At 43.5% G+C, this 14570-nt stretch overlaps 1 protein-coding gene across 1 annotated transcript in view; it reads left to right on the forward strand.

The window, feature by feature from the left end:
* The first annotated feature begins 3811 nt into the window (after positions 1 to 3811).
* The window catches only part of LOC144505081 (protein transport protein Sec24A-like), a 58388-nt gene continuing 47629 nt past the window's right edge, over positions 3812 to 14570 (forward strand). The window contains exons 1-2 of the mRNA XM_078230866.1: positions 3812 to 4034; positions 12446 to 13012. Of these exons, the coding sequence (XP_078086992.1) occupies positions 3956 to 4034; positions 12446 to 13012 (646 nt within the window). The 5' untranslated portion in view covers positions 3812 to 3955. The remainder of the gene's footprint in view (positions 4035 to 12445; positions 13013 to 14570) is intronic.

The following is a 14570-nucleotide window of genomic DNA, read 5'->3' on the forward strand; positions in this document are numbered from 1 at the left end:
GGTCTCAGCTCACTGATTGCTGAAACTTTCATTCACGCCTTTATTACTTCTAGATGCAACTATTACAATGCACTCCTGGCTAGGCTCCCACATTCTACCTTCCAAAGTTCTGCAACCCATTTCTTAACTGGTACCAAGTCCCATTCGCCTCTTAGCACTGTGCTCATTGACTACATTCACTCCTCTCCAAGCAACATCTTGATTTTAAAACACTTGTCCTTAGAGTCACAGAGGTTTACAGCATGGAAACAGGCCCTTTGGCCCAACTTCTCCATGCCGCCCTTTTTTTAAAAACCCCTAAACTAATCCCAATTGCCCGCATTTGGCCCATATCCCTCTACACCCATCGTACCCATGTAACTATCTCGATGCTTTTTAAAATACAAAATTGTACCCCCCTCTACTACTGCCTCTGGCAGCTTGTTTCGACACTCACCACCATCTGTGTGAAAAAATTGCCCCTCTGGACACTTTTGTATCTCTTCCCTCTCACCTTAAACATATGCCCTCTAGTTTTAGACTCCCCTACCTTTCGGAAAAGATATTGACTATCTAGCTGATCTGTGCCACTCATTTTATAGACCTCTATAAGATCACCCCTCAGCCTCCTACGCTCCAGAGAAAAAAATCCCAGTCTATCCAGCCTCTCCTTATAACTCAATCCATCAAGACCCGGTAGCATCCTAGTAAATCTTTTTTGCACTCTTTCTAGTTTAATAATATCCTTTCTATAATAGGGTGACCAGAATTGCACACAGTCTTCCAAATGTGGCCTTACCAATGTCTTGTACAACTTCAAAAAGACATTCCAACTCCTGTATTCAATGTTCTGACCGATGAAACCAAGCATGCCAAATGCCTTCTTCACCACTCTGTCCACCTGTGACTCTACTTTCAAGGAGCTATGAACATGTACCCCTAGATCTTTGTTCTGTAACTCTCCCCTTGTTTTCAACTCTCTCCTCAGGAGGAGAGGACTTCACTCCTCCCTATCTCTGCAAGATCCTCCAACCCTCACAACCCTCCCAGATATCTGCACTCTTCTAATTCAGGTCTCTTGTGCATCCCTGATTTTAATTGCTCCACTATTTGTGGTCATGCCTTCAGTTGCCTAGGCCCACTTCTGGAATTCCTTCCTTACCCCTCTCTACCTTGCTTTCCTCCTGTAATTCTGTTTCTTTGACCAAGTTTTTGGTTATCTGACCGAACATCTCCTTATATAGCTCAGTGTCATATTTTGTTTTGGAGTGGCTTTGGGTGTTTTACTATATTAAAGGTGCTATATAAATATAAATCATTGTGCTTGTTTATTTTTCAGTGCAATAAATGAAAATAGATTCAATTTTCTCCATACTGCTTGGAAGGAATTACATACAATTGACAAAATGGAAATAGTCTATTGAATCCAATGAGTCTAATGAGTCATTCTCCAAACAGGCTGAGTCCCAAATCCATAAACCTGCCCTATTCCATGTGGACATGGTCTATGTTTCAATTATTTACTCCAATGTGCATATCCCACACATCCTTGGGGATAAATGTTTCTCCTACTCTCTGACATCCTATCAATCACAGGAACCAGCCAAGTTCCATATACTTTGCCCCATCCCTTCAACATTTTAAACAACCCTTATCAAATCAACTGATAAGCAGATAACTGAAATATAAAACACCAATTGTCAAATCTATAGATTTGAATGTGCTCACTTGTAGGGTTATAGGCTGACAGATAGCTGCAGTTCTCATATGTGATCCTAATGTGTAACTCTGGCATTAACAACAGGAGCCATCAAGGCTATCTGATCATAACATTAACAAGAACAATTTATATATTCTCCAGTTAAGAACCATGGGACAGAGAGCAAGAACCCTAAGTGATATCCATGTTTCAAGATGGCACCGGAGCGTGGTAATTATTTGTGAGCAATGTTTTAAGTTTAAATTTATTAGTGTCACAAGTCCGCTTACATTAGAGTCATAGAGGTTTACAGCATGGAAACAGGCCCTTCGGCCCAACTTGTCCATGCTGCCCTTTTTTTTAAACCCCTAAGCTAATCCCAATTTCCAGCATTTGGCCCATATCCCTCTATACCCATCGTAGCCATGTAACTATCTAAATGCTTTTTAAAAGACAAAATTGTATCCGCCTCTACTACTACCCCTGGCAGCTTGTTCCAGACACTCACCACCCTCTGTGTGAAAAAATTGCCCCTCTTACATTACCATTGCAATGTAAGGTTTATATTAACACTGCAATGAAGTTACTGTGAAAATCCCCCAGTAGCCACACTCCGGCGCCTGATCGGGTACACTGAGGGAGAATTTAGCATGATCAATGCACCTAACCAGCACGTCTTTCAGACTGTGGGAAGAAATGGAGCACCCGGAGGAAACCCACGCAGACACGGGGGAACATGCAGACTCCGCACAGTGAGCCAAGCCGAAGTCCGTGGTGCTGAGGCAACATATTGTATTTGTATGGATAGCACACAATGCAATACTTTTCACTGTACCTTGGTACATGTGACAATAATAAAGCAAATCAAATATTCTTTGCAGCCACCCAGGGTTGCCATGGGCAATTGTTGCATCTTTACAATGAAACAGAAACCATCTAAATGATCAGAGATTGAAGCTCAGATGTGCCATCTTCAATGATTATATAGTTTAAAGTTTAAGTTTATTAGTATCACAAGTAGGCTTACACTAACACTGCAATGGAGTTACTGTGAAAATCCCCTGGTTGCCACACTCCGGCACCTGTTGTCTGCAACCGAATTGGATAAATCAGGCAGGCACTAGTTGCAACCTCCACTCACTTGCAAAAAATCAGGAACACAAAATATCCTATTCAGAGAGCACTGAGACTGATGGAAGCAATTTCAAGAGACCTGAGCTCCCAGTTGCTTAAAGTCTTGGGTACACGAAAATTGATGCATGTTGTCAATGAAGAATTTGAAAAGATGATGGTGGCATGTTTTGAAGTGTTCCAGACATGGGATAATGAATATAAGAAGCTTCAAGTTTTGCTCAGAGATATAGTTAAGCAAAAGTGGGAAGAAAATCTTAAGATGGTTTGGCATCTTAAGATGGAAAGGGAGAAGTTAGCATGGCCAATGCACCTAACCAGCAAGTCTTTCAGACTGTGGGAGGAAATCGGAGCACCCCAGAGGCAACGCATGCAGACACGGGAAGAATGTGCAGACTCTGCACAGACATTGACCCAAGCCGGGATTCGAACCTGGGTCCCCGGCACTGTGAGGCAGCACATGGTATGATTTGTAAGGATAGCACACAAAACAATACTTTTCACTGTATCTCGCTACATGTGACAATAATAAATCAAATCAAATATTCTTTGCAGCCACCCAGGGTTACCATAGCCAACTGTTGCTTCTCTACTATGCAACTGAAAGCACCTAAATGATCAGAGATTGAAGCTCAGACCTGCCATCTTCAATGCTATATATATAACTGAGACCTGCCATCTTCAATGCTATATATAAAACTCAGGTCTGCCACCTTGAATGCTATATAACTGAGACGTGCCATCTTCAATGATTATATGGCTCAGATCTGCTTTCTTCAATGAATCTATAGCTCAGCTACATTGAACTAATAAAGACCTAATTTGATAGAGAAAGTCAGAGGTACATTCCTGACGCTGACACCAGAACAGTTTGAGAGCCAGGCCTAAGCCTGAGCTGCTGACGTATCTGGTTCCCCTGACTTCAGTTGAAGGAGTCACACCGGAAATGCCACGTGTACCAAGTGCGCATGTGCGGGGGGAGCCGGGCCGCCTGATTCCCGGTCCCTCCGGGTCGGCCACGGCGCGCGTGCGCGGTGGTGCCGGCGGGCGAGGCGTCACAGTCGGTGGTGGGGGAGGGGCAGAGGCCAGGCCGCGTCACACACTCACACACACAGAGCCGCTCTCGGCCTGGGCTCCGGTGCGGCCATGTCAGCGGGGAGCAGCAGCAGCGGTTACAGCGGCCCCAAGATCGGCGCTGGGGCCCCGCCGCAACCCTGTCTGAACGGTGAGTGAGGGAATGGGGAGCAGCAGGCCAATGTCTAACCCCCCCCCAACCCCTTCTCCCCCACAGACTTAAACCGGACTGTCACTCTCTTCCCCTCCCCCCCCCCCCCAGACCGGCCGGTCAGTCAGTCGGTGATCGGGACCCGTTAGGTGGGGCCGAGCCCGCCCGCCTTTCCTTCCCCTCAGCTCCTGAGGCTCCAATTCTGTGTCTTCCACCTGCCCCCATCCTCCTCCTCCTCCCCGGCCCGTGTAAACGTGTCAGTGAAACTCGGTGACGCCCCGGCTCCCTCTCTCTCCCTCCCCCCTCATCCAGCTGCAGTCTTTCGAAACCACTGAGCTGAAGTCACCAGACCTCCCTCCATGTTGTAACCCAACCAGAGCTGGTGTTCATTGATCACCACAATATATATGTGTGTGTGTATATATATTGTTGGATTAATTATGTGCCAATCCTTTTTTCACTTGTACCTTTTTGTGTCAGTTCTTCCCCCTCCTCAAAGTGTCTTACAGATGGCTTGTCTTACAAATAATGGTGTGGCAGTGTGTTTCATTCAGTCACTATATTAGGTGTCCTCTCTCTCTGGGCATGTTGCCTGCTGACAAAGATGACTATCAGTAAGAAGTCTAACAAGGACTTTAACCTGGTGTTGTTAGACTTCTTACTGTGTTGACCCCAGTCCAATGCCAGCATCTCCACATCACAGATGACTATCTACATGGATGGCACTTACAGTTTTCTCTATCCTTTTTAGGGAAGGAAATCTGCGTCTCTACCTGGTCTGGCCTACATTTAATTCCAGACCCACAGCAACGTGGTTGACTCTTAACTGCCCCTCTGAAATGGCCCAGCGAGTCGCTGGGTTCGATTTAGGGATGGGCAACAAGTGCTGGCCAGTGATCACTGGCCAGCCAGTGATGCCCGTATCCCACATCCCATGAAAGAATAATGGGAAAAAAATGCTGTGTTGGAGTACTCCCCATCTTTATAAAACTACCAGTGCATTGTGAGAGTGGATGTCAAGTGCAGTATAAACCCAGCTCAAACTCCAAAAAACCTAAATAGGGATATTTTTGATGGTGCCAAGAAGTATCTGTTTGGGTTTTTGAGCATGGTGTTGTCAGTAATATGTCTGGTAGGGAAGATCAAATTCTTCTCCTTGTTCATTTTGTTCTACCTTTTATATCGGATAGTGGGGCGATCATAAATTTCTCGTCCTTTTTTCGCCCTCTGTCATAATGAATACTAAAATGAAAGGATTATGTGAATGTCTGTAAGGAGAAAGGGTCGACAAGAGACAAACTTGCTGCAGAACTAAAGTATAACTACCCATTGGTGGATATAACAATTGATGTAAAATGGTTGTAACTTTGCTCTACAAATGTAACCAGGGCTTTGTACAAGTTTTTAAAAACTAATTTGGGGCATTTGTGTGCTAATCCTTTTATTATAACCTATAAATGACCAAAATTATTGATTTTACAACTTGCCATGTATTTGGTGTCTAAGTTCTGATTTTCTTGTCCAATAACATAACGAATAAGCTCCTCTACACAATTGTCAATTGAAGGTATGGTGAATAAGCAGATTGATAGTTAATGTTAAGTGAATGATCCCAAAAAACACTGCAAGTTTGGATTGTTTTATTGAAAGTCATACAACACATTTCCTAATTTTGTCATCTCCCTTTTGAGGGTGATGACTGCCAGCATGAAAATATAGTTTTTCACAAAATTTAAAGGTGATGGCCAAGTTCTCCAGAACAAGAAGCTTTAAAAATCAAAACTTGAAATAAACTTCAGAGGGATTATGTTGGCGAGCCAGTCAAGATGTGACCATCAATCACATTTAAAAATACCTTGCATAATGCCTTCAGTACATTCGTAGAGATGGTACAGTGGTTAGTACTGCTGCCTCAAGCGCCAGGGACCTTGGTTCACTTCTGGCCTGTGGGTTTCCCTCGGGTACTCCAGTTTCCTCCCACAGTCCAACGATGTGCAGGTTAGGTAGATGTGTAGTTAGATCGATTAGTCATAGTAACTGTGTGGGGTTAGGCAGATGGAAGGGGGCCTGGGTGAAATACTCAGAGTTGATGCAGACCCAATGGGCCGAATAGTCTCTTCCTCAGTGTAAGGATTCTATGATTCTTGCATCTTATGTTATATCCACCAAAGGATACAGTTCTCTTTTGTCTCTTGTTGAGGGCAGGTACTACAAGGACAAGATCAGCTGCTATTTATTCATACCTTCAGTTAATGGGACAGTAATGATAGTGTCTCCACCAACTTTGAATGCCTCTGTACTACATTGCCTGGGACAGTAGGCTCACACGCAAGTTCTTGTTCCTCTTGACCAAAGTGTAAACTTAAAAAAAAAATCTCATGCAGCTGAGATAAAGAAATCAATGAAAATCACTGACACAAAGTCACAGTCATCGAGTGATATCACAAACCTTTCGCTTAAAATATGTTTTTTCTGAACAAAAAAATTAGTTGTCATTGCTGAATACTGGGTTTACCTTAAATGCTTGCTTGACCAAAGATTTCCTACCAGAGGCATTTATGTAAGAGAAATGTTAATTGGTCTGGTCAGATTTCAGCACAGCACTGCTTAGTTGCTGGCAGGATTGCTGTGGCTAAGACAAGCAAGATTATGAAGTTAAATAACAGGCAATTACCCTATAAGTCTCCTTTGCGAAACATCTTCCTATTGCAGTTGAAACCTGTATTTTTCTTCACATTTGATATAGATTTAATTATTGGGTGGGGAATGAAAGACTTAAAATGTTTTAAATTTAATTCGGATTGCCTTTACGGCTCAGCTGATTTGTACCATGAGTCCCAGGTTTTATTATTCTTGTGGACTCGAGGCTGTTTTCAGCCATGGCAAATTTGAAGGGAAAGTTGACTAGAGCTTCTGTTCAATTGTTTTCCAGTACCTATGCTAGAGATGTACCTGCATGGGTATCAGCTGAGGGCAGTATTGAATAAGACGATGCTGTCCCTATGTACTGTAGTTTGCTAATGCTCATGGTCTAGGCTCACGAGTGAGGAATGGCCATTTGGACAAGGGCCAGAAGACGACTGGAACCTGTGTAAATGTTCTTCGGTCAAACTCTGCTGAGGGGAGCAAATTGATGATAAGCATACAAAGAAAATCCTTGTGCATTGTGTCTTTCCGAGGATTGCCATCTTTGCCACGGTAGGACGGCTTGCGTGTTCCATGCCCGGAGTTCATGCTCCTGTTAGGGCTTTCCCTGGCAGTAAGGTTGAGGGGGATGTTCCAGACAAACAAAGTTCCAAGAGGTCCTCAATGGCAGAACAGATGGAGGTCGGCGACCCCAATGGCTATGGAGGCGGAAGAAGTGACCTCGGTGGTCATGCCACTGAATCCAGCCACCAATCACCGAGACCATGGACGGCATGGAGGCACAGTGGTTAGCACTGCTGCCTCACAGCGCAAGGGGCATGGCTTCAATTCCAGGCTTGGGTAACTGTGGAGTTTGCACGGTCTCCCCGTGTCTGCCTGGGTTTCCTTCATCTGCTCCGTTTTCCTCCCACAGTCGAAAGATGTACAGCTTGGTGGATTGGCCATACTAAATTGCCCCTTAGTGTCCACAGATGTGTATGTTAGGTGGATTAGCCATGGTAAATGTGCGGGGATAGAGTGGGGGTGGTGGACCTGGGTAAGATGCTCTTTCGGAGTAGTCTCCTTCTGCACTGTAGGGATTTTTATGGATTCTAACCTGGCTGCACGCTGGAGTCACAACATTAAACCATGTTATACACAGACTTCTGTCTGGTGGTGTCCAGAAGCTCTTTGACACCAGGCAAGATAAATATGGCAATTTGTGCACACTTCTCGACAGGGAACGATGCACTATCCTGACTGTTAAATGGTTAAGTGGGGGGTTGTGATCCCTAGCTTTCCATGTGTTATGGAGAGGCCAGTGAATATCTGGTCCATTTGTTTCAACTTATGAAATAAATGCTTGGCAGAGCAGATGAATGGGTTAGGATCAAGAGAAGTTCAGGAATCAACAGGGTTGCTAAGTTTAGTTGGAAAGTGAAAGTTGGCTAACGATAGACATTCGAAATGAAGACCCAACTTGCCTTGTGTTGGGGACAATTGAATGAGAAATTGAAGGTAAAAAAAGAAGGAAAATTGATGGGTGGGTAACATTGAGGCATGGTTTGAGAGAAGCTTGAAGAAAGCCAGAGAGGAAGCAAAATGATGCCAACAGCCCCACTGAGGCAATGGTGACAAATGAATGTTAAATGTCCCTAACTTGTTAAAACTTTAAATACACTTTAATGTACAGTAAATATTTAATATCATTTTGCAAACAAATCTACATATTGCAATGCAATTTGCTGTGATATGCAGTTCAATTTTCTCCTTGATGTGAGTAACCATGGCAGCCATCTGGTTTCAAAGGCTACTGTGTTTGTATCACATTTAGAATCATAGAATGGCGAAGGAGGCCATTCGGCCTGTTCTGTTTGTGCTGGTTCTTCAAGAGCAAATCATCTAGTTCCACCTTTTCCCTTTCAGATAATTATTCAATTCCCTTTTGAAAGCCACAATTAAATCTGTCCTCGACACATTCTCAGGAGGTCCATTTCAGATCCTAATCACTTCATGAATCAAAAGGCTTTTCCTCTTCTCTTGGTACTTTTGCCACTCATCTTAAATTGGTGCCCTCTGGTTCTCCACCTTTCTGCTAATGAGAACCGCAAGGGTCAGTCCTCGAACTTGAACTGTTTACAATCTATATAAATGATCTGCAAGCAGGGACAGAGTGTAGCATAGCAAAATTTGCAGATGATCCTAAAATAGGTGGGAAAGCAGGCAGTGAAGACGATATAAAGATTTTGCAGCCGGATATAGATAGGCTAGGAGAATGGGCCAAAATTTGGCAGATGGAATTTAATGTGGATGAGTATGAGGTTATCTATTTTGGCGGAAAAAATAGGCAAATTATTACCCAACTGGAAAGCAGATTCAGAATGCGTCTGAACAAAAGAATCTGGGTGTCTATGTTCATGAATCGCAGAACGTCAGTATGCAGGTGCAGCATGTATTTAAAAAGGCAAATAGGATATTGGCATTTATTGCAAAGGGGCTGAAGTATAAAAGTGTCGTTGCAATTGTATAGGGTGTTGATGAGACCACATCTGGAGTATTGTGTCCGGTTTTGGCCTCCTTATTTGAGGAAGGATGTGGTGGCATGGAAGCAGCTCAGGAGATTCACCGGATTGATTCCGGGGATTAAAAGGTTGATGTATGAGAAGACATTGAACAGTTAGGAGTTATACTCACTGGAGTTTAGAAGGATGAGGGGGGATCTGACCTAGGTATATAAAAGGGATTGATAAAGTAAATGTAGACCAAATGTTTCCTCTTATGGGGCAATCTAGAATAAGAGGTCACAGGTATAGCTTGAGAGGCAGTAGATTTAACACTGAAATGTGTGCCAAAGAATCAAATCCCATGTGTTTCTCAACTGGAAACCATGGATGAACAGCGATATCCACTGCTTGCTGAAGCCTAGGTCTGAGGCATTCAAGTCATGCAACACTGACCTATACAAGAAAACCAGATACGATCTAAAGAGATCCATCAAAGCTGCCGAAAGACAGTACCGGACAAAGCTAGAGTCCCAGGCTAGCCACACTGACCTCTGCTGACTATGGCAAGGTCTGCAAGACATAACAGGCTTCAGGAGGAAGGCATGTAAAATCACCGGCACCCAACGCACCCCTCCCTGATGAGCTCAGTGCATTCTGTGCCTATTTTGAGCAAGAGTCAGCAAGAACATGTCCTCCATCCCAGAATCCTCGGATGAACCTGTATGAGGTCACCATTGCAGATGTCAGAGCAACCTTCTCGAAGGTCAACCAAAGAAAATGACTGGCCCGGATGGGGTACCCAGACGAGCACTCAGATCCTGCGCAGACCAGCTGGCGGGAGTATACACAGGCATCTTCAACCTCTGCAACAATCTGAGGTCCCTGCCTGCTTCAACATGGTACCAAAGAAAAGCCAAGCAGTGTACCTTAATGACTATCGTCTGGTGGCTCTGACATTCATCATTATGAAGTGCTTCAAAAGGTTAGTCATGACACACTTCAACTCCGGCTTCCCAGATTGCCTGGATCCACTACAGTTTGCCTCCCGCTGCAACAGATCCACAGCAGATGCCATCTCCCTGGCCCTGCACTCAACCCTGGAACACCTAGATAACAAAGGCACCTCTGTCAGGCTCCTATTTATTGACGACAGCTCAGCCTTGAACATCATTATTCCTACGAGACTCATCTCCAAATCTGGGGCTCGGCTCTTCCCTCTGCGACTGGATCCTGAACTTTCTAACTCCCAGACCACAATCAGTAAGGATAGGCAACAACACCTCCTCCATGATCATCCTCAACACCAGTGCCCCACAAGGCTGTGTCCTCAGCCCCTCACTATACTCCTTATACACCTATGACTGTGTGGCTAAATTCCCCTCCAACTTGATTTTCAAGTTTGCTGATGACATTACCGTAGTGGGTCGGATCTCAAACAATGATGAGACAGAGAATCTGGTGAACTGGTGTGATGACAATCTCTTCCTCAATGTCAACAAAATGAAGCAGATCGTCATCGACTTCAGGAAATATAGTGGGGGATGTGCCCCTGCCTACATCAATGGGGACGAAATAAAAATGGTCGAGAGCTTCAAGTTTTTGTGTCCAGATCACCAACAACCTGTCCTGGTCCCCCCATGCCGACACTATAGTTAAGAAAGTCCACCAACGCCTCTACTTTCTCAGAAGACTAAGGAAATTTGGCATGTCTGCTACAACTCCAACTTTTACAGATGCACCATAGAAAGCATTCTTTCTGGTTGTATCAAACCACAAAAAACTACAAAGGATTGTGAATGAAGTCCAGTCCATCACTCAAACCAGCCTCCCACCCGCTGACACCCGTCTACACTTTTCTGTTGCCTCGGGAAAAGCAGCCAGCATAATTCAGGACCCCATGTACCCTGGACATGCTCTCCTCCACCTTCTTCCATCAGGAAAAAGATAGAAAAGTCTGAGGTCACGTACCAGCCGGCTCAAGAGCAGCTTCTTCCCTGCTGCCGTCAGACTTTTGAATGGACCTACCTCGCATTAAGTTGACCTTTCTCTTCACCGTAGCTAGGACTGCAGCACTACATTCTGCACTCTCTCGTTTCCTCCTCTGAGTGGTATGTTTTGTATAGCACGCAAGAAACATTACTTTTTGCGGTATACTAATACAGGTGACAATAATTAAGTCCGAGATGAAGAGGAACTACTTCTCACAGAGCATGGTGAATTTGTGGAATTCGCTGCTCCATAGCACGATGGAGTTTGAATCATTGAATGGTTCCAAGGAGATAGATATATTTCTAATAAAAAGGATATGGGGAACAGGTGGGGAGGTGGATTTGAGACCAGGGAGAGATCAGCTATGATCTGAATGGCGGAGCAGGCTCGAAGGGCTGAATTTGCCCACCTCTGCTCCAAGTTCCCCCCTCGACCATGTCCATCCTCCTCATGATTTTGAATACTTCAAACAGATTTTTAAAAAAATTTTGGCGATTTTTCTCGACTTGTGTCCTCCTTGCATCTCTCATTAATTTTTCATTGTCACCACTATCTTTCAAAGTACTGATTTCAAACATTTTGATTCATAATTGTTGATTGATTAAGACTCCAATACTATAAATGGATTTGGAAGCTCATTAAAATGGTATTGTAGTGTGCTTGTTCCATTTGATATTCTGGTTTTAAAGAAAAATTGTGTGGTCTGGTATATACATAAAGGTTGACAGTTCCTTTCTCCAATTGAGAAACTAAAGGAGAAATTTAGTTTCTGCTCATAGTTGCACCTTAGTGTTCCCTTAGGTGGATTTAAAGAGAAAATACATGCCTTTTCCTTCGAATAATAAACTTGTGCAGTATTCTCCAGCTTTAATTTGAGTCTATAGGACATTCCAAGTTGCACTGGTTTAATGCGGAAACACATGTAGTTGCATGCCAGCATAGGGCAATTGTGTTTTGTCTTGCAGAAGAAAAAATAAACAGTTATACTGTGGTTTGTTTCTCCCTTATCTTTACTTGCACTTCTGTAAATCAAATTCACATAAAAGTGGTTGTTGTGACATTCGTCTTGTTAAAATTGTGTATACTCTGACTTTTCAGTCGTGATCAATGTTCTGCAGAACTCTTGATAAACTTTAAAATCTACCTGAAATATTATCCAGACTAAAGCATTGACATTTTCAGGTTGCAATTTTATTGAGTCAAGTAAATGCCAAAAGAGATTTGCTGCTTTTCCTTTAAATCTGATTTTACCTAATGGCAATTGTGTTTTGACTCTGCATAATCTTTTCCCAGGTCCTTTGATGAATCAACACCCTTCAGTTCCCACTGAGCAAGGATATAATGTGGTCCCACCAGCGCCATATCCACAGCAATTACCAGCAAAGAACTTTCCACATCTTGCCACTGAGCATAACTACGAGTACCATCAAAATTTTCAACCTGGTGGTAACTTTCAGAATTTTGGACAGACTGCCAGCAGAGCTCCACTAAATGCCACCCATTTGCAGAAGGGCATCTCTGCTGATGGACAAAGCATACCCATGGCTGCATATGCAGGGTCTTACTCAAGAATGCCACTGCCATCTCAAGGCTCGTTTGCACCTGCAACATCCAGCAGTGTTCACCTTGGAGCCTCAGTCCTTCCACCGACAAGCTGGCAGTATAATCCTCTACAACAGTCTCATCCTGTCAGCCAGCCTCCAGCAGGGATGCAAGCAAATCATGTAGTTCCAGGTGCAGGAACAGGTCAGGGGCGAGCACCTCCAGAGCCCTATGGAAGTGCTGGTCCAAAACCAGCCATGAGCAATCAGTATGCAAATACAGCTGGAGGATCTTTTGTACAGAACTACACAAACCAAGGTAAGCCAGAATTTATGCTTCTGTTTTCTCAAATCGTGAAAAATTATATATATAATTGCTTATAAACTGATGACTTGTAAGAAAACGATCTCTGTTGTTCCTGTAGGAACAATACCACCATAAGTAAAGATCGCATCTACATTTCTCAAATATCTACATTTCTCAAATAACTACATTTGCGTAACTGTGTTAGAATTAGTGTGCTGTATGTCCTGATTCTGTCAGGACCAGGTTACATGTGCCTATGATTTCAGATGAACGAGATTGTTCTCGAGTATTGTACAGTAGAAGCAGATTCATTAAATAGTGAAGAGATTCCAGGTTGTGCGGCATCGAAAGTGCAGAGACGTATACCTAAAATGATATAGTTATTATGGGCCCAATCAGTGAATGTGGAAAGAAAGGAAATACAGGGATGTCAGAACTGAGGTTATACCTATCAGGAACAATTGAACAGGCTGGGACACTTGGGTCTAGTAAAAATGTGATAGTGGGATGAGTTGTTAGAGGTATTTAAGACAATGAAAGAGTTTAGGGTAGGTGAAAAGGTGTTTCTATTTGTCAGGAAATCAAAACTGGTGGGCATAAATGTGTTCTGATAGACACTGAATCCAACAGGGAATAGAGGAGAAATGTCTTTACCTGGCGAGTGGTTTACACGTGAAATGTGCTAACAGGAGGAATGTATTTAAGAGAAAGATAGATGAATATATGAGAAAGGAAAAGCAGGATATTGATTTTCTTTTCCATTTCAGACATTGTGCTTCTTAAACATATTTCTCCATGTTCTTGCCTTTCCTGTGACATAGAAGAAGAAGAAATCATAGAAACCCTACAGTGCAGAAAGAGGCCATTTGGCCCATCGAGTCGCACCGACCACAATCCCACCCAGGCCCTACTCCCATATTCCTACATATTTACCCGCTAATCCCTCTAACCTACGCATCTCAGGACACTAAGGGGCAATTTTAGCATGGCCAATCAAGCTAACCCGCACGTCTTTGGACTGTGGGAGGAAACCGGAGCACCCGGAGGAAACCCACGCAGACACGAGGAGAATGTGCAAACTCCACACAGACAGTGACCCAAGCCGGGAATTGAACCCAGGTCCCTGGAGTTGTGAAGCAGCAGTGCTAACCACTGTGCTACCGTGCCGCCCATATGTGACCTTTCAATATTTAAGGCAGTTAGCTTTGCAAGTGTCCACGTTGGTAAGGTGTACCTCAGCCAGTATTAGAAAATTACAGCTTTACTAAATACAGGCAGAGTTAACCTAGTTTCTTTGGGAAATTTCAGTAAAAAATATCATGGTCTTAACTGAGAGAGCAGAGTTTAGGTTTTGTTTCAAGAAAGTATTTGTCTTTGCAATGATTTCAATGAGATTTGACCATACTATCTGCAGTTTTCAGTGCTATATAGCTCACAAGCTGGTATCCATTGTTGAAAAGACTTCAGAAAATGGATTCCTCGAAATTAAATTAAACATGACAAAGGTACAACAAAAAACCCTGTTGATGAGGATGAAATGTCTTTTGTCGTCCTCGTAAGTAGAAGTTTA

The sequence above is a fragment of the Mustelus asterias genome, chromosome 16 (assembly GCF_964213995.1).
Source record: "Mustelus asterias chromosome 16, sMusAst1.hap1.1, whole genome shotgun sequence".
In the NCBI taxonomy this organism is placed as follows: domain Eukaryota; kingdom Metazoa; phylum Chordata; class Chondrichthyes; order Carcharhiniformes; family Triakidae; genus Mustelus; species Mustelus asterias.